The sequence below is a fragment of the Oncorhynchus kisutch genome, linkage group LG15 (genome assembly GCF_002021735.2).
Source record: "Oncorhynchus kisutch isolate 150728-3 linkage group LG15, Okis_V2, whole genome shotgun sequence".
Lineage (NCBI taxonomy): Eukaryota > Metazoa > Chordata > Actinopteri > Salmoniformes > Salmonidae > Oncorhynchus > Oncorhynchus kisutch.
In genome coordinates, this window is record NC_034188.2 from 39,454,197 (window position 1) to 39,472,242 (window position 18,046).

An 18,046-nucleotide genomic window follows, 5' to 3' on the forward strand; every position below is an offset into this window, starting at 1 on the left:
AGTAGAACAGCAGGCACCACCGGCTGGACTCTCAGCATCAGTGAGGGCGGTCCCTATTCACCCCCCCCCCCCCCCCCCCATCTCTCCCCAATACACACACTGACACACGCACGTCCCCCTGCTTTGGTCCACAAATGAACTGAGAGTAGTGTTAACAAAGCCAGGAGGCTGTGGCTCCTAGGTCTCAGACTAATCTAATGGCGCGTAAAAGCCGAGTGAGCGAGTCTTTGCGTGCGCGTAGGCGTGCTTGTGTTTGTGACAGTCAGCCTACCATCGGCAGCGAAAGAGAGCAGAGCAGGGAGGGAGAGGTAGGATGAGGGAGCGAACGTGAGTGAAAGTGGTGTCAGCCATTTTAGCCCCCCCCCCCCATTTTTCTGCTTTATTATCCACACACCGGAGCTCACTGGAGGAGGAATCTATCTAATTGTCATCAGCGTAAAAAGAAAGAACGCACGACGCTCGATTGTTTTTCTCTCCCCTCTAGCCTTTTTCTCCATCCCTGCGCTGCAAGACAGTAGCGTGCGCTCGGCATTGCAGGCTGGGCTGTTCTCTCGCTGGAGTTAAACCCGGATGCGGGGCTGCTGGTGCGTCTGAAACCGACGCCGGCTTCCTTCAGCATCACCCCCTCACTTCCCAGAGAGAGAGAGAGAGAGAGAGGGAGAGAGACAGCCCCGGTAGATAGCCGAGAGAGGGAGGAATTGGAGGAGGACGATGGGGAAGAGGCGCGCTGTAGCATAGAGAGCTAGACCCAGAATGTTACATTTTAGCCCGGCGTATATTGTGTCATTATGAAACCATTAGCAGCAGCAGCCAGCCATGGAGTCCCGAGCCAGCAAGATAAAACCCCGGTAAGTGACGACGTGTGCGTGTATGTTTTGCTCTATGACCCGATGTCTGGATATGATTCGCTATTCTATAGCCAGAAATGGATGGTCATCGGGTTTCTTTCAAGCCGCGCTTAGATTAATGAATACGCCGGGCCCAGCCCGCTAGGCTATAGCCGAGCGCCACACAGGAGCGCGTACGCCTTGAATCTCAACCTTATTTATCCGTCAGCCCGTAGTGTTGTAGGATGGTCACCACGGCCATGTGCTCGCTGTCACACTCCGGTTGCAAAGCGGTTGGAATGGTTTATGACGGATGACTCGAGAGTATCTGGGTTCCTCATTAAGTTTTATGTGACACTTACGGCACAATACGTTGATTGCGTCTTTCTGCGCAACGCGCCCTTATTAAATAAAGGTTAGCCGAAGTCTTGTGCAAATGCAGTACAGTTGTCGTAGATCATATTTTTTTGCAAGGGTTGTGTTGAGACGTGCGGTTTGATGGAGGCAGCCTTGTGTGGGCTGCTGTCCATGGTGCTAATAGTGACAGCCAGACTAGAGACAGCGATCATGCAGACATTTGTAGGCTACTGAGTGGTCTGCATATAAGCTGTAAATGAATTGACAGGCTGTCAGCGACCGCTGGCATCACTCAACCCTCCGAAGCTTCGTGCCTATAGCTGTAAATCACAGCGGTAGACGGATTGTGGAGGGTAAATTTACGTCTATGTAGCACACAGATTTAGCCTACTCTCTTTCTTTCTCTCTCGCTCATTCTCCTCAGCAAGCGAGATGTATGCAAATATTTATAAGCGAATACGGTGGGAGACGGCAATCAAAGAAGAGTATCATATTTCTGGAGTAGTGGCATCATGCCTGTGACTAATATGGGGAAATTGTAAGCCTATTTAGTGAGGGTGGGTGGTTGTCATAGTAGCATGGCTGTTATGAGTTAGTGCATCTATTTGTTGACCCTTGTGTGCATCTCTTTCGCTCCCTTCTTATGATATATAATTACTGTCCATTTAAAGGCATTGGACAATGCACCATTTGTTTTATATTATATTACAATATGAGCATTAGGTGATTGTCAGCAGCAAAGTTATATTATAATGGATGTCTTATGTGTTGGTTGGTAAGTGTGTTTTCTGTCACTTGCTCTCTCCCATCTCTTTGCCATGTTGTGTGTGTGTGAGTATGTGCTCTGGCTGGGTTTGGTTAGAGTGGTATCACAGGAAGGGCGAATATCAGGCCTGTTTAATCGGACACCCAGCCCCAAACCGGCTTTAATCTCTTGATCCACCCTGCTCAGGAACACGAGAAGCCCCCACCGTCTGGGGGGGGGGGGGGGGACGACTCTGGGAATGGCGCCTGCCATATCTGGTCTGCCAACATTGGCATTTTTCCGCACCTTCTCTCCAAACCTCAATTTCCCCCCATCTACCTAAGTTAAGTCTCTCTATTAATTCTCCAGGTATATATATTATATATATATAGAAGGAATCGCCTCCAATCTAGGTCATCCAAGTCAGTCACAGACCTAGTTTCACCCTCCACTGTATACCGAATCCCCATAAAGGAGGTTGAGCCCTGGCCAGCCCTTCCATCCACATCCACGGGGCTGCTGCCAGTGCGGCAATCTAGGTCATTAGGTCTACAGTGTAATTATAGGAGCGCCACATCTGCTCACCATGGATGGCACAGTTGGGAATGTGGTGTTGTGGGCTCGAGCGTTAGAGGATGCTACTGTTCTAATCCCATCATGACCAGTTGATTTGTCAATATTTGTGGCTACGGCTCGGATTAGGCAAATTGTGCGCTTTGGATGTATTTATTTATGACCTCGAGATGTTGCATCATAATGATTTGTGCACATTCGTAGAGAGTTTGAGAAATGGTCTCGGTAATGACACATGCACAAATGTATAGCGATTAGCATCCTAGCAGCAGCGCTGATTTACAATAGTTTAGCGAGCCGTGTTGATGTTGTTAGCAGCCATTTTCTCAGAACTGGCCATGCCAGAGAACTGGGGAGGGGGGGGGGGGTCTAGCCAGTTGCTTTAGGGTCGGGGTCTAGCCAGTTGCTTTATGGTGGGGGGAAACAGCCTGGATATTGCTATTGACATGTGGATATCGACCATGTGTGTACAACTCCCAACCTCTGGTCGCCCATTTGGTTTTTGATAAACCTCCCATTGCTTCATGTTCAGGGTTGTTTTCTGTTTGTCCACCATGCCATGCACTTCTACATCATGATGGAATCAGCAATCTGCTCCACCAAACATTCAAAATGCAGGCCATCTCAGACTAGCCTATAGGCAGCATTGATTTTTTGCGACCAATGTTTTCTTGAAAGGAAAGAATACAATACAAAAATACATTGCATCTTGTTCTATATAGTGCCATTGAATGCCAATGCTGTTCAATGTAGACTTCAATACATTCTGCAATTGTAGTCCATGTGTACCATTTGGAACACAACTTGGTGTCCAGTCATATAAGACGGTAACATTTCCACTTAATATATAGTGCCAAGGAATGTCATTCAGTTTGTTCAATGCAGACTGCAAATGTATACAATCTTTTTATAATTGTAACACAATTCAGGGTCCACTAATAATCTCTGCCCACTTTGCTGGAGGGGGTTCAGATGAGGAGATGGGGGAGAGGGGGCTCTACCAGCCTGGGGGGCTTGTGGCCTGGTCCTGGCTCTAGCCCCCCTGATGAAACATTTGGTTCTGTGCACCGAGCCGGTTAATGAAATGTGATTGCCGTCTTTGATACGCTGTAATGACATCACATTCACAGTTGTATTGGGGTGTGAATGTGTGTGCTCTGTGGTACACACACTCACTCACTCACTCACTCACTCACTCACACACACACACACACACACACACACACACTTCACAGCATGATTAGTTGCCCCAAGTTAATTAATGTTTCAAAGTGTGACTTTACAAGTCATTGCTGTTCTTCACCAACTCTTTTTCAATTCCGTGACATGGTTTAGTATCTACTACAGTTCTGTGGTGGATCCTGTCCAAAAGAATGTATATAGCCTAATGGAAGTGAAGAATATTGAGGAGTGACTTCTTAACCAAAGACATTCACCATAGAATATGGAGCATTTGGAAGTGTTAATTCCAGGAGCAGAACAGTCATCACTTTTCCCACCCTTTTAAAAGCTGTTGATTTAAGTCATTCAAACCAATGTTAATAACGCTCCTCGTCAGCCTCACTCTCTATCCCGACACAGATTTGTACCTGCGCGCGTGTATTTGGTGGTGCTGAATAGCATGGTTAGGTGTATAGGTCTAATATCTGGATCAGTACTATTTTCCTGTTCTAGTTTGTATTCACATTTCTTAGCTGAAGCGCTGCCAATGTTCTGCTTTTCACATTTTCTTTCCGGCAGTGACGCCCTGAGTTTGAAGCATTTTAATCACATGCGCTGTGCTTTTAGGTGTGAAGATTTAAATATTCATGCCCTGTCGCTGCCAGGGGTTGGATTTAAGGAGCAAGTGCCTTCCTTAAAGCTTTGAGAATGGTAATAAATAGATAAAACATTAAAACTCTCAAATATTCATATTTAACTATATCTCTTGGAATTCTGTAGCCCATATCTCCTTTTGAAACGTTTAATGATTTTTCTACTCCTAACATAGACTTGGTTCCGTCCGGATAGATATTTGTGTGGATTCATGCTCCAGAATGCTAATAGCAGTTGTTGTTGTTGTTATTCTATCTAGCCCTTTTGAGATTTCGCACCATTTTCTTCCATTAGCTTGAATGCTAATTCTGCCCTGGGAATTGTGGTGGTGCGTCTCTGCCATCTCCATATAGCTTTGGAAATTGGGTCATATTCATTTTAACTGGATCTAGTAGGTACTCTTCCATATTAAACACAGAATGATGGGCTACTTGAAGCCTCAATGTTAAATTCACTGCCTCATTGTGAGTCTGTGTGTAACTAACACCACAAAATCTTTCTGGGAGCCAGGTAGTTATATTGTACATGCTTGTTGCCATTGGTACAGAAGTCTTGTCAAGGCTTTAGCTCAACGGGCTAGCACAATCTTGTGACGTGTTGGAGAACCAGGTTTGAATCCCAGTCGGTCACACCAGCAAGCAAGACGCAGTACCCAACTACCCTCGCTGCTTGGCCTATGGCTACTTTGTATACGCGTAAGATGAGCTCAGCAAATATGGACACGAAACCGAACGGCAAAGTTTGCCCATACCAAACGCTACACTTTCAAATTGAATTGACAACAGATCTTGCGCTTAATAGTGTTGAGTAAATTACACTATCACAGGGGGGGGCATAACATTTCGAGACGCATTTTAAAATCAATGGTCTATTATGTTATATAAATACACGTTAAACTCCATAAATGTTCCCCACGGATACCATGAAAGTGGGAAATGTTATTAATGGCGGCTCGTTTGATTATGAGTCATTTGGAAGAAGTTCAGCGTTAACTCACAGGCTTCATTAATATTAATATGCTCTATTAAGACTGCTGTGTAGTCACAGGAGAAGGAGATGGGTTAAATTTAAACGAATGTAGAGGGACATCATGAACTAAAGAAGATTAATCAGTTACACCAAGAATAAAAAAATTCACTCTGGGAACTCGCTCGCTGTCAATTCAAAGGGCATTCGGCTCCAAAAATGGTTTCTACATTTTCGCTTTGGGAACTCTGCAACCCACGCATTCCCCTACCAACTACACTCGTGCCCTGCCGCACTAAATTCTAATGCAGACTGTACACTTTTTCGATTGCAATGTTTTGGTAAGGGCTAAATAAGTGTTGCACCCACCATGTAGCCAAGTGCCTTTTAAATGCCTGACAGCCGTGCGTCAGTGGTGTGAGTGGGTTGCGTCTGGTGAAACTGACCATCTGTCTGTTTGTGTGTGATTGTGTGGGTGTGTGTGTGCAGCTCCCCGCGGACTTCAGTCGACTCCACCTGGCCGACGGCTTGCACCCACAGGTGACCCACGTTACTTCCAGCCACTCAGGATGTAGTATCACCAGCGACTCTGGAAGCAGCAGCCTGTCAGACATATACCAGGTAAGCACAGTCCGTCCCCCCCAGCTGCTCTAAAATACAAGTCAAACTAAATGCATGCTCTTCCACCGATCGCTGCCCGCACCCACCCGCCGACTAGCATCACTACTCTGGACGGTTCTGACTTAGAATATGTGGACAACTACAAATACCTAGGTGTCTGGTTAGACTGTAAACTCTCCTTCCAGACTCACATTAAGCATCTACAATCCAAAATTAAATCTACAATCAGCTTCCTATTTCGCAACAAAGCCTCCTTCACTTATGCTGCTAAACATGCCCTCATATAACTGACTATCCTATCGATCCTTGACTTCGGTGATGTCATTTACAAAATAGCCTCCGACACTCTACTCAGCAAATTGGATGTAGTCTATCACAGTGCCATCCGTTTTGTCACCAAGGCCCACCACTGCGACCTATATGCTCTCGTTGGCTGGCCCTCGCTTCATATTCGTCGCCAAACCCACTGGCTCCAGGTCGTCTATAACTCTTTGCTAGGTAAAGCCCCACCTTATCTCAGCTCACTGGTCACCATAGCAGCACACACCCGTAGCACACTCTCCAGCAGGTATATGTCACTGGTCATCTCCAAAGCCAACTCCTACTTTGGCTGCCTTTCCTTCCAGTTCTCTGCTGCCAAGACTGGAACAAATTTCAAATCACTGAAGCTGGAGACTTATCTCCCTCACTAACTTTCAGAATTAGCTTTCAGAGCAGCTTACCGATCACTGCACCTGTACACAGCCCATCTGTAAATAGCCCACCTGTAGATATTGTTATTTATTTTTGCTCTTTTGCACCCCAGTATCTCTACTTGCACATCATCATTTGCATATCTATCACTCCAGTGTTAATGCTAAAATGTAATTATTTCGCCACTATGGCCTATTTATTGCCTTTACCTCCCTAATCTTACTACATTTGCACACACTGTACATCGATTTTCTATTGTGTTTTTGTCGCACTGCTTTGCTTTATCTTGGCCAGGTCGCAGTTGTAAATGAGAACTTGTTCTCAACTGGCCCACCTGGTTAAATAAAGGTGAACTAAAAAATAAATAAAAAAACATCTACAAGTCCTCTAAATGTCAATCGAGCAGTCCCCCTTCCAACCCCTCCACTCTGGAAGTAGCAACCAACCAAGCAGGCCTCCCTCAAATGTCCCCATAACCTCCCAACAACGCCCCCCCAACACCATCTAAACGCCCATAGAACAGAACAGGCCCCTCCCACTCCACCATCTCGTGACTGTAGTCGGGCCCCCAAAGCCAATCGCACCTAATCCTCTTACCACACACAGGCACCCCATTGGCTCCCTACGTCGTCTTCTGCTGTGTGTGTGTGTGTATCTGTGTGAGTGCACTGTGCGGGTGTGTATTAGTCTGTGTCAGTCTGTTGCCATTTCTGTGTGTGCAAGTGCACTATCTGTGTACAGTACATACTGCAAGTGTGTGCGTGCGTGTGGAGCATTCGTGGGGCCGGTTGTGCCCAGGCCCTCATCCAGTCTTAGGGCCATCTGCTCGGTCCTCATTAACAGGTCTGCTGTAGCGTCTCCATGAAAGCCCCATTGTCTACTGTCCGCTCCCTTTCTTCTTTCCCTCCATAACACCTTTCCTTCGCCAGTCCGCCTCTCTCATTTATGACCTATCTGTCCATAGCTTCTCATCCCTCTATTTCTCTCTCTCTCTCTCTCTGTCCCTCCCCATTTCTACTCCGCCCTACTCTCTCACGGATGGAGATGACCCCGACCCACCTCTCACTTCGTCTGAGGAGGTTAGATTTACCGTCTTCAACGCGTAGAGAAGATGGATGACATGATGGTAGTTCCTCCCTGGACAAGCATGTGTTTTGGGTTGATGGCTGTCCACATCAGGGCTGGAGGATAGAGTGAAGGAGGGTAGATCCAGGGTAAAGACACAGGAACATTTAGTCAGTGTATAACGACATCACAGGACTCCAATTAGATTTGTTTCCGCAGCTGCAGACCTGTGACTGTTTGTTGCTTCAATCTCCTTAATAGTGATGAGACCAAGTCCGGTATTTTACATGGTTAAAGGACAATATTGTCTTATTAGTAAGACTTTATGTCTGCAAAAAGACAACTGTTCAGATTTCGGAGTATTCTTGACCGATGTCTACTAGGGTGAAGCTTTTTGGCGATGCTGCCCGTTCCTCTCATCCACGAGCCGTGTCCGCTGGAGTGCGCCATCGTCTTTCTCCCAGAGAGAAGAATAGAGCTGCATCCTCTGTCACTGCCTTGCAAACATGGCCGACTGTTTTGTCTGAATAAATCATGAAATTGGTTCTTCAGAAGGACACTTGAAAGCATTGATCCAAGAATAGCCCTGTTGAAATATTAACTACCCCCCCCCTTCTTTTTTCGTTCACCAGACATTTATGGATCATACATCACATTCACACGCATGCATGTACACACTCACACACAGAAGGGGTTCAGAGTTTCTCTGTATTTCGAGGTCACATTTGACGTTTTTGATTTGGTTTTTAACGGTTCAGGGTATCCCAGTGGGTTGCGAACATTGTGTAGCTCATTGGAAATGTTGTGCGAATCAGATCCGAAGGTGTCGCAATCTCCCTCACGAACACACTTCTCAATTATGATCAGCACACAACTCATGAGCATTTAGTCTGTCATAAGCCTGATTCATAAACCGAGGTGGGTGGCTAATACTGAATTGACATACAACAATATGTAATCAATGAAAGCTACTGTGTGAGGACTAGCCTAGATCTTACTGTAGACAAGTAATGGGGTCAATGAAGATGTCCAGTGACTCATATCTCTGCTATTTTAGGACAGTGTCCTTCTGAGGTTTTGAGCATGACAACAATGTTTTATTACTGTGGAATGTAGCTGTTATCTACCGGGTTTCAGCATCCATAGACATTGACTTTCACATCAAGGTGAAGACGGATAGCTGTTTTCTGTTTTCACTGCTGCCGAGATTTCCAGATGACTTCAAAACTATTTTCTAGGAATCTCCATCTCAGCACCTCGGTTATTCCCTGTCACGTGGAAAACCGACGTACCTCGATCTTCAGATTTTTCACGGTTTCACTACTTCCACAAATCCACACTCTACCAACCCCTTCCCTAAGGGAAGAACCACACCCCCTTTACTCTCTCGCCCCATCAGGCCCCTGCCCCGCCCACATGGCTGACCTCATGACGCCGAGTGGCTACACAGATTGCACCCTGAATCATTAATGAGACGTTTGCACATGGTGGTTAAGGAGGAATGACATTCTGGGCTACGTTCTGTGAAAGACTGGGGGGGGACTCTTTCAATTTCTGAAAAATGTAAACACAACTGACAGCCCGGGCGGTAAAGATGCATCTCGGACTAGGCTTCTGCAGGCAATTTACGAAGGCGACGTTGTTTCTAGCTCTCGCTTTGAAAAGGCAGGAGTTTAGGGACCGCATTCAGGTAAGAGGAATTGGTTCTCACTCGACACATCTGGGCCAGGATTGTTTTCATCTCCCTGTGTTTCATGCGTGGTTTTCGTTCTCTAGGCGGGGCTCGTGTTGAGAGCGCAAAACACGCAATATGGCCTCTCAGCGGTATTTATAGTGTGTGAGAAGCCTTGATGGATGCGCAGCGCCACTGTTTCTATTAATATCTCTGTGACATTGTCAATTGCATCACTTTCGCTCCCTCTCGTTGTTAGTTTTTCCTCTCTTTCCTCCATATTTTATCTCACTCTTTCAAAGAGGTTGTCAGGCTCTAAGTGCAAGCTGGAGTGGGAGAGCGAGAGAAAGAGTTGTGAGATAATTAGCTGGGTGTTTTATTCATAGTGGGGGTGTTTGATGATGCAGTGTCTCTCACACGCACCTCTTACTGAACGGGCTAGATGTTGAAAATACGATTGGTGGTGTCTTTTTTTCTTGGTTGTACTGTGTTACCACTGACATGGTTGTCGCTTCTGATGCGTTGGGTTGATGCAGGTTCTGCTTATAAGCATACTTTTAATTTATTTTTAAATTGCCCGCCGTTATGTGAAGTTAATGCAACAAAACCCAGATTTTTATATTTGCCATCCGATAATCTCCGCCCACCAGTTCGCAGCTATTACTACATGGAGTAGATGGGATGGAGCAGACAAATGCTTAGCACAGACCAGCGACCCTTTTCCTCCACTCATGTTACTAAAACTCACTGGTTAAGCTTGATGGTTGGTGTTAAGACGGAGACAACTGTTGCGTCATTGTCGTTCCTTTGACCCTCAGGCCACGGAGAACGAGCCGGGCGACATGGACCTCAGCGGCCTGCCCGAGACCGCCGTCGACTCAGAGGAGGACGACGACGAGGAGGACATGGAGCGAGCGTCGGACCCCCTCATGAGCCGCGACGTCGTGCGGGACTGCCTCGAGAAGGACCCCATGGACCGCACCGATGACGACATAGGTCAGTCCGTGTGAGCACACAGAATCTTCCTCGAACATTCCCTCAAGGTTCCCCCTCCCCCCTTTTGATTGTCTGTAAAGGAACTTTCTCACAACATTCTGGGAGCCAAAATCTATTTACCTGGTAGCGTGCCAGTGTTTCCCTACTGTTAAGTAGTCACTAGGCAGAGTGCCGCCCTCTCCCTTCCCTGCTTTGCTATGTTGCTTCTTGCCTCAGTTTGGCTCCTATTGGTTTTAATCAATCATGTTGGAACAGAAAGGGGAACCCTACGACTATTCCGCACAACGATTGAACCCTTACGCTAAACCTAGAAACAACTGTTAATATGCTTATTCCATTGTTTGATTACAGTACTACTGCTAAAACATCTTGTAAGTGCTCGCTCATTATTTTGGCAACACATTTGGAAAAGCAATGGGAACCAATTAGCTTTGGCTTTGTTCACAAAGGGGAAATCATACCCCGAGTTCCCATTGTAGGCTCATCAGAGTTTAATCAAGCATTCGCAATTTTTAAATAAATGATCCACAGCCTACCCCCCCCTTCTCCCAGTGCCACGCCCTTAGTGTATCTCAACCCCCGCCCGTCTGTATTAGCTAGCTACTGTTAATGATGTGCCTGACTCTAGGCCTTCGTGCTCTACTGCTTTCATTAGGTGAATTTATTTTAGCCCAGAGTGATATTCTGTCTGTGCCACACAGTAGCCTGTGATATCATAGGCCTGTTAGCAGCAATACAGTGATGGCGATCAAAAAAAGAGAGACTAGTTCACATTTACTCCCATTTGAAACTTCGATGTGGTGTGTGGATGCAAAAAGAGAACCCCCAACCTCCCCGCCGCCCCTCCCCAACCTTCCCGCCGCCCCTCCCCACTCTCTGTGCCGGCAGGCTTTTTTAGGTCAACGCCGTACATCCTCGCCTCTCCTCTCCCGGCACATTAAAGTTTCATGCCAACCACACAGGTCAGCCCCGCACCCCAGACTTGTTTTAGGTGCCTTGGAAGGGGATGGAGTCTCTTTGCTGGTCCAAAATCCCCCCCCCAAACTCCACAGCAAGCTATTTCCAGGAGCCCCCCAAAAATGCATGGCACAGGAAACAGTATAGGCAATGACCTATACAGCTGAGCTGAAAGCCCCAAATGTGAATCAAGGTTGACAAACTGTGGAAGATAATTTTGTTTTGGAACTGGCCGACTATCAACCTATGTATCTATCTAACAATGATCACAAAATGTTTACACGCAGAAGGTAGCGCAGTTGTGTTAAAAAAAAAATCTTGATTAAAATGAAATTGATAGTTTGCCTTAGTTTACTTAAGATAATCCTCCCGCTGTTGGGTACTCATCACTATTCTGTGGTTGAATTTAATTCACTTTCTCTCACGCTAGCTGTGCCCTTTTTTTGTCCAAAGCCACAGAGAAGGTGAAGGAAGAGTGAAGGACTGCCAAGTCCTCCTATGCTCTCGCTCTCTCTCTGTCTCTCTGTCTCTCTCTCTGTCTCTCTCTCTGTCTCTCTCTCTGTCTCTCTCTCTGTCTCTCTCTCTGTCTCTCTCTCTGTCTCTCTCTCTCTCTGTCTCTCTTTCTGTCTCTCTTTCTGTCTCTCTCTCTTTCTCTCTCTGTCTGTGTGTGTGTCAAGACCTTCCTAACCCCCCCCCTCCAACCTTTCCACAGAGCAATTACTGGAGTTCATGCATCAGCTGCCAGCGTTTGCCAACATGACCATGTCGGTGAGGAGGGAGCTGTGTGCCGTCATGGTCTTTGCCGTGGTCGAGCGGGCCGGCACCATCGTCCTCAACGACGGGGAAGAGGTGTGTGTGTGTGTGGAGGGGGATGTGTGTCCTAAGTGACTCTCTTATGTCTGTATTGTGTGTGCCTTGAATGTGTCTGGGTTTGCACGTCTATGGCCTGCGCATGCACTTTGCCCTTGCCATTACCAATGAAAGTTTCTGATGTTTTTTTCCCCCCCTATTGAACATGAATGACTGCCATCTCCAAGCGTCTTGGGATCATAAGATTGCCTAAGGGGACCAGAAGAGAGATCACTTATCTACTTTCTCTTGAATGAAACCATTTTGGTCTGGTTTTGCATCCAAACAATAGTGAAAAGCCATCACTCTTAAGGGCAGTTCACTTCAATGGTAGTCCAGTCAATGTAAAATAACATCCCATTGAGCTGATGTGTGTGAGCAATATGTCCACAATACTGCCTTAGTGCAGTGTCGGATTTATATATATTGTTGATGATGCTATAGGGAAGAAATTGAGGGAGAAATTGATCTCTTGCTATAAAATTTGATATCTTTTACTATCGTAATAAAAGGGTACGCTTCCAGTTATTGTGGCATTAAAACTGAGCTGTTTTATACTATTGAAACATTTGTGACCAACCATTCAAGATATCTACCTGTCAAAGAATGTGATGCTCATCATTTTTGTTCAATTTGACTCCCTGCCCCCCCCCCCCCAAAGAAATAGCGTGATACATTGGTCCACTCCTCAATCAGACATGGTTAACCTGCTAACTAATCGCTCATTGTGATTAAACAATGTGTATCAAGGATCATTGTGGTGATCATTTCCTTCAACATTGATCCTAGCCTGATATGAAACCATTGATATCCGCTGAATGATCACGGAGTACTTCTGACCGTTAACGGTTTGTGTTTATGGTCTCTCCCCCCCCCCCCCCCCCAGCTGGACTCGTGGTCAGTGATCCTGAATGGCTCGGTGGAGGTGACGTACCCCGAGGGCAGGCCTGAGATCCTGTGTATGGGGAACAGCTTTGGGGTCTCCCCCACCATGGAGAAGGAATACATGAAGGGAGTAATGAAGACCAAGGTGGACGACTGTCAGGTAAAGGCCCAGCACTCTGACTGGCTCTTATGATGGACGATTGGTATATTGAGCTGTGTGATTTTTACTGGACCTTGTTATTTACTTATTTACCTTGTTATTTATTTACTTATTTACTTGCTTGAATTAAGTATCTAGTTATAATTGTAACCGTTTGCCAATAATTCAAAAGGAATACACTGGGGTTAATTTACCAAGAGATTTTGTATTTATGTCAATGGTATCATAAAATAGATTGGATCTCAGCCATGTTGGTCTAAAAAGGATTGTGTCCCCAAGCTAACTACTACCCTCTCTCTCTCTCTCTCTCTCTCTCTCTCTCTCTCTCTCTCTCTCTGCTCCAGTTTGTGTGCATAGCGCAGCAGGACTACTGCTGCATCCTCAACCAGGTGGAGAAGAACATGCAGAAGGTGGAGGAGGAGGGCGAGATCGTCATGGTCAAGGAGCACCGCGAGCTGGACCGCACCGGCACCAGGAAGGGACACATCGTCATCAAGGTGGGGTCCTTCATTCTTGAACAAAGCCTCGTAAAAGGTCCCGTGACGCGTTCATATTGGGTGTCCTAAATGCTATGTATCCAACTTTCAGTGTTACCGGAAGGATTCTGATCTAATCTCTATTATCGTTGTGAATGGGATAGAACAGAAGAAGAAAAAAAGTATTGTCCACATAAATGTGGAAAGTTGCCTTTGGTGTCTTCACAGTGACATGGTACTTGAGACTCAAAACAAACGTGAACACGCTTCTCCTCGTACACCTTCTCCCTTAGGGTACAACGGAGCGTCTGACCATGCACTTGGTAGAAGAGCACTCGGTGGTGGACCCCACCTACATCGAGGACTTCCTGCTGACCTACAGAACCTTCCTCTCCAGCCCCATGGTCGTGGGCAAGAAGCTCCTCGAGTGGTTCCATGACCCAAGCCTCAGGGACAAGGTCAGCTTCCAGTACAAAAGCTTTTACTATCCATTTCAGTCAAGTATTTCAGTCATTGCATTGTAATGGAAGCCTGACAGTACTTAACATCCGTAATAGCCAACGCATAGTTAATACCACATAGATTAACAGGCGCATGCATGCAACACTCTTACATATGACCGTCCGCTTGTTTTTCAGCACCTGTTTTTTTTTTTTTTTAACAATGAATAAAAGTAGAGACTCGGAGCAAGAAAATGGTGCTTAATGTACTGCAGTTGAGGAACAATGGTAAAGTAATTCTGCATTTGAAAGTTGATTTAACTTGAAGCCCACTTTTGAGAAAATGGCCCTTGAATGTTTTTGTACACCTACCGGAGAGCTCTCCTTTGTCTATACCCATTCAGTATCGTTCACACCCTCTTAAGCCTTAGTCCCACCCATCTCTTTCAGGATTCACATGAGGCCATGTGGTAAACACAAGTACAGAAGGTGTAAACGCTACAGTGATAGTACTTGCATACTTGCAATATCAATAACAGAAAGTGTCCAGATAAAATGATTTTAGAAATATTCTATCGTTATTAGATGACGCTTACCAGATCCAAAATGATATAACCCCCCCCCCCCAGCCACACCTAGCTAAGTGGATGGGTCACTATTGTCTAGACAGGTACACATGTTCATGAAATGCAATCGATGGCTGTAATCACACCTGCTAATTTGATGGGTCATGTAATAACCTGGCCGAAGTGGAGTCTTTTGTTTAGACATGTACCTAGCTAGGTAGCAAGCTAGCTAAACAATGAACCGGCATAACCCCAACTCATACTACTACCAATACAAACATTTTCATAGCTGTAGTGTGAATCTGCAGGTAGCTAAGGCTAACAAACTAGGTTCAATGTTGACTAGCTAACATTAGGCTATAACTAGCCATTCAAATGGATTTCTGATTCGAATAATATTACTACACGGATCATACACGTAACTTTAGCTAGCGAGCCAGCAAGCTAACGTTTGCTAGCTAACTAACAGTATGCTTTAACTTGCAATAAACATGATTTTCTGACAAAATTAGAAGCTTAGATCTGTAAAATGTAGCTAGACTCTTACCCGTATACATGGATGAACGCTTCACGGTGGACTGGAACCATTTAACTCTGTTTTGTTTGTAGCTACATCTTGTTTGGCCAGCGTTGTGTCAATTCACTCTGGTTCTCACTGACTGTGGCATGTGCAGAAAGTAGCCCATCCCTTATTCCTCATGATCGGTCGATAGCGCCTGCTAAATTCAGGGCATCAATCTTCTTGCAAAAAGTATAACACAACTTTTGTAGTTCTTGATGGCTAACTTTATATCTTTAAAAAAACTGCAAGGTAGAAAGTACTGTCAACACATACTGAAGTCCTCACGTTATAGACAGAAGCGTGCTACATGGCAGAGCAATCCAAACTCATCTCCCGGCTTGTCTAGCCCATTCATTATCTCAGCCAATCATGACCAGTGGGAAGGTTCCTGACTTTTTCCATCGCTAAACCAACCAGGCTTGTATTTTAAAAATGTCATTTGTATTTATAGATGGAATACACGTTTGTTATTAAGGCAACACTTCTTTTTATTTTTTTTACTTTCAAATATTGCTCCTGTGAAGTAGTGATGTGCGACATGCGCCTAGTTTCCTGAAACAAGTCACATATGCTTACATACACGCAGATTGAATTACAGAGATGAATACATCCTTACATGCACCCACACACAGACCTAAGTGTGAGGAAATGCATCGAACTAGCTAACGTTCAATCCAAGCCCATGCTCACCCACTTTATTAGATTTTTTTTTATTACCGTGAGTGAAAATGAACTTTCTTCTTTACATCCCCAGGTTACACGGGTAGTCTTGCTGTGGGTGAACAATCACTTCAATGACTTTGAAGGTGACCCCGCAATGACTCACTTTCTTGAAGAGTTCGAAAGCAATCTGGAGAGAGAGGTCCGTGTCTCAGTTAAGCATAGCATGTTTCATATCCAGTTCAACCATCCTTTGCCTTCATTATATATTCAGTCAAGCATTCAAATTGTCAAAACATTTGCCTTGCACTAGCCTCTTGTTTCACAAATAAATGCTAAAATATATATTTTTTCCCCCTTTCACATAGTAACAAAGTTGAGATGCAAACCCTGAATTGCGCAATATACTAAACATTCTCAATTTTCTTTACAGAAAATGTGCGGCCATCTTAGACTGTTAAACATTGCCTGTGCTGCTAAAGCCAAACTGCGTCTCGTGACACTGACCAAGCCGTCGAGGGAGGCCCCGCTAGCCTTCACCCTGCTGGGGGGCTCTGAGAAGGGCTTCCGCATCTTCATCGACAGCGTGGAGCCCGGGAGCAAGGCCGCAGAGGCCGGCCTCAAACGAGGAGACCAGGTGAAGTAACAAGAACGTTCTTTGTGTTTTTTTCCACATGTTCAAAATGCTTCACATAGAAGAAAAAAGTAAGGAAAACTTCCCTCCTCCACTACCAGTGTATGTGTAGCACCCACCTGATTGATGGTATGGCTCTGCTTTGCGCCAGAAAGATCACTTACATATCAGACAGCAATGACGGTGTAGAAGGGATGAGTGCTCATTCACTAGACTAGTTTACTCAGCACTGATTTTTCCCACTTTGCCCCAAGGGTTCCAAAGTGCCTAGGTTAAATCCAGGATGACAGCTTGGAAACCCTACTTGACTGTGCTTTCTGTTTGGCTTAAAGGTATACTCTTAAACACTTCCTTGCAGCTGCTTCCCAAAGGAAATATGAACCATAGCATCCTGCAAAGCATTTTTACTCTTACAATTCTCCTGTCACAACGTCTCATGTAATTGCCATATACACAGTGAGTGACTCTTAACACAGCGTCCCCCAAACTCTGTCCTACGGACCCCAAAGGGTGCACGTTTTGGTTTTTGCCCTAGCACTACACAGCTGATTCAAATCATCAAAGCTTGCTGATGAATTCATTATTTGCATCAGCTGTGTAGTGCTAGGGCAAAAACCAAAACGTGCACCCCTTGGGGTCCTCCAGGACTGGTAAACACTGCTCTAATGAGCTCAAATATCCTTATCAATCTCACTACTCTTTTCATCGGCCCATTAACGAGACCGCTTAGCCGAACTTACGACCAGTGTTTCTTCTAATAAGGGCTGACCCAGAAACGACCTGATTTGCGCCATCAACACTGTGGTAATGACTGCAGAGGAAGGCCCCTCACTCACAGAGAGATCAAAGATCACTTCATGGTGCACCCAGAGATCACTTCCTGGTGCACCCAGAGATCACTTCCTGGTGCACCCAGAGATCACTTCATGGTGCACCCAGAGTTCACTTCCTGGTGCACCCAGAGGAATGGAAGGTGGCTCGGTGGCACGCTCATGTGTAAATGCAAAGTCCTCATGACAAGGCAGCACTGGTCATAAAGCAGCTAAGAGGAAATGGACAAGTAGTGTAGCTGTTAGAGAGAAGGACATGGGAAGGGGGGGATTCTTCCAACACCTGGGAGGATATAGATGAGTGTCAGTGTTATGTAATATAATAGTTCACGTGGCTCATAATGGGGTGCTTACGTCAAGAGTTGTGGATTTGACTCCTGCAGGAATGAAACGGATCGAGGATGTGGAGGATTACTGTATGTAATGTTGTGGTATATTTGTTTTGTCTTTGAACAGATACTGGAGGTGAATGGGCAGAACTTTGAAAATGTCCAGCTCACCAAAGCCAATGAGATCCTGAGGAACAACACGCACTTGTCCATTTCTGTGAAAACCAATCTTTTAGGTGAGAATTTTGAGGGCAAACTAACTATGAATGTACTACTATACTGAATAAAAAAAAGTGTTGGTCCCATATCACAAATGGTTCATAATATGATACGCACAAAAAGCTAATTTTTCTCAAAATGTTTTGCAC

General features: G+C 45.4%; 1 protein-coding gene across 12 annotated transcripts in view; it reads left to right on the forward strand.

Moving 5' to 3' along the window:
* Window positions 1-18,046, forward strand: part of rapgef2b (Rap guanine nucleotide exchange factor 2b) — a 144,316-nt gene that overhangs the window by 108,816 nt on the left and 17,454 nt on the right. For 8 of the 12 annotated variants that reach the window (XM_031790242.1, XM_031790239.1, XM_031790243.1 and 5 more), the window contains 9 exons: window positions 5,773-5,904; window positions 10,153-10,330; window positions 12,000-12,136; window positions 13,023-13,181; window positions 13,526-13,678; window positions 13,951-14,115; window positions 15,980-16,099; window positions 16,319-16,522; window positions 17,806-17,914. In XM_031790242.1, the coding sequence (XP_031646102.1) occupies window positions 5,773-5,904; window positions 10,153-10,330; window positions 12,000-12,136; window positions 13,023-13,181; window positions 13,526-13,678; window positions 13,951-14,115; window positions 15,980-16,099; window positions 16,319-16,522; window positions 17,806-17,914 (1,357 nt within the window). Of the gene's footprint in view, window positions 1-391; window positions 849-5,772; window positions 5,905-10,152; window positions 10,331-11,999; window positions 12,137-13,022; window positions 13,182-13,525; window positions 13,679-13,950; window positions 14,116-15,979; window positions 16,100-16,318; window positions 16,523-17,805; window positions 17,915-18,046 lie in introns of those variants that run through there. The other 4 variants (XM_031790246.1, XM_031790247.1, XM_020502572.2 and 1 more) reach the window with 4 other exon arrangements.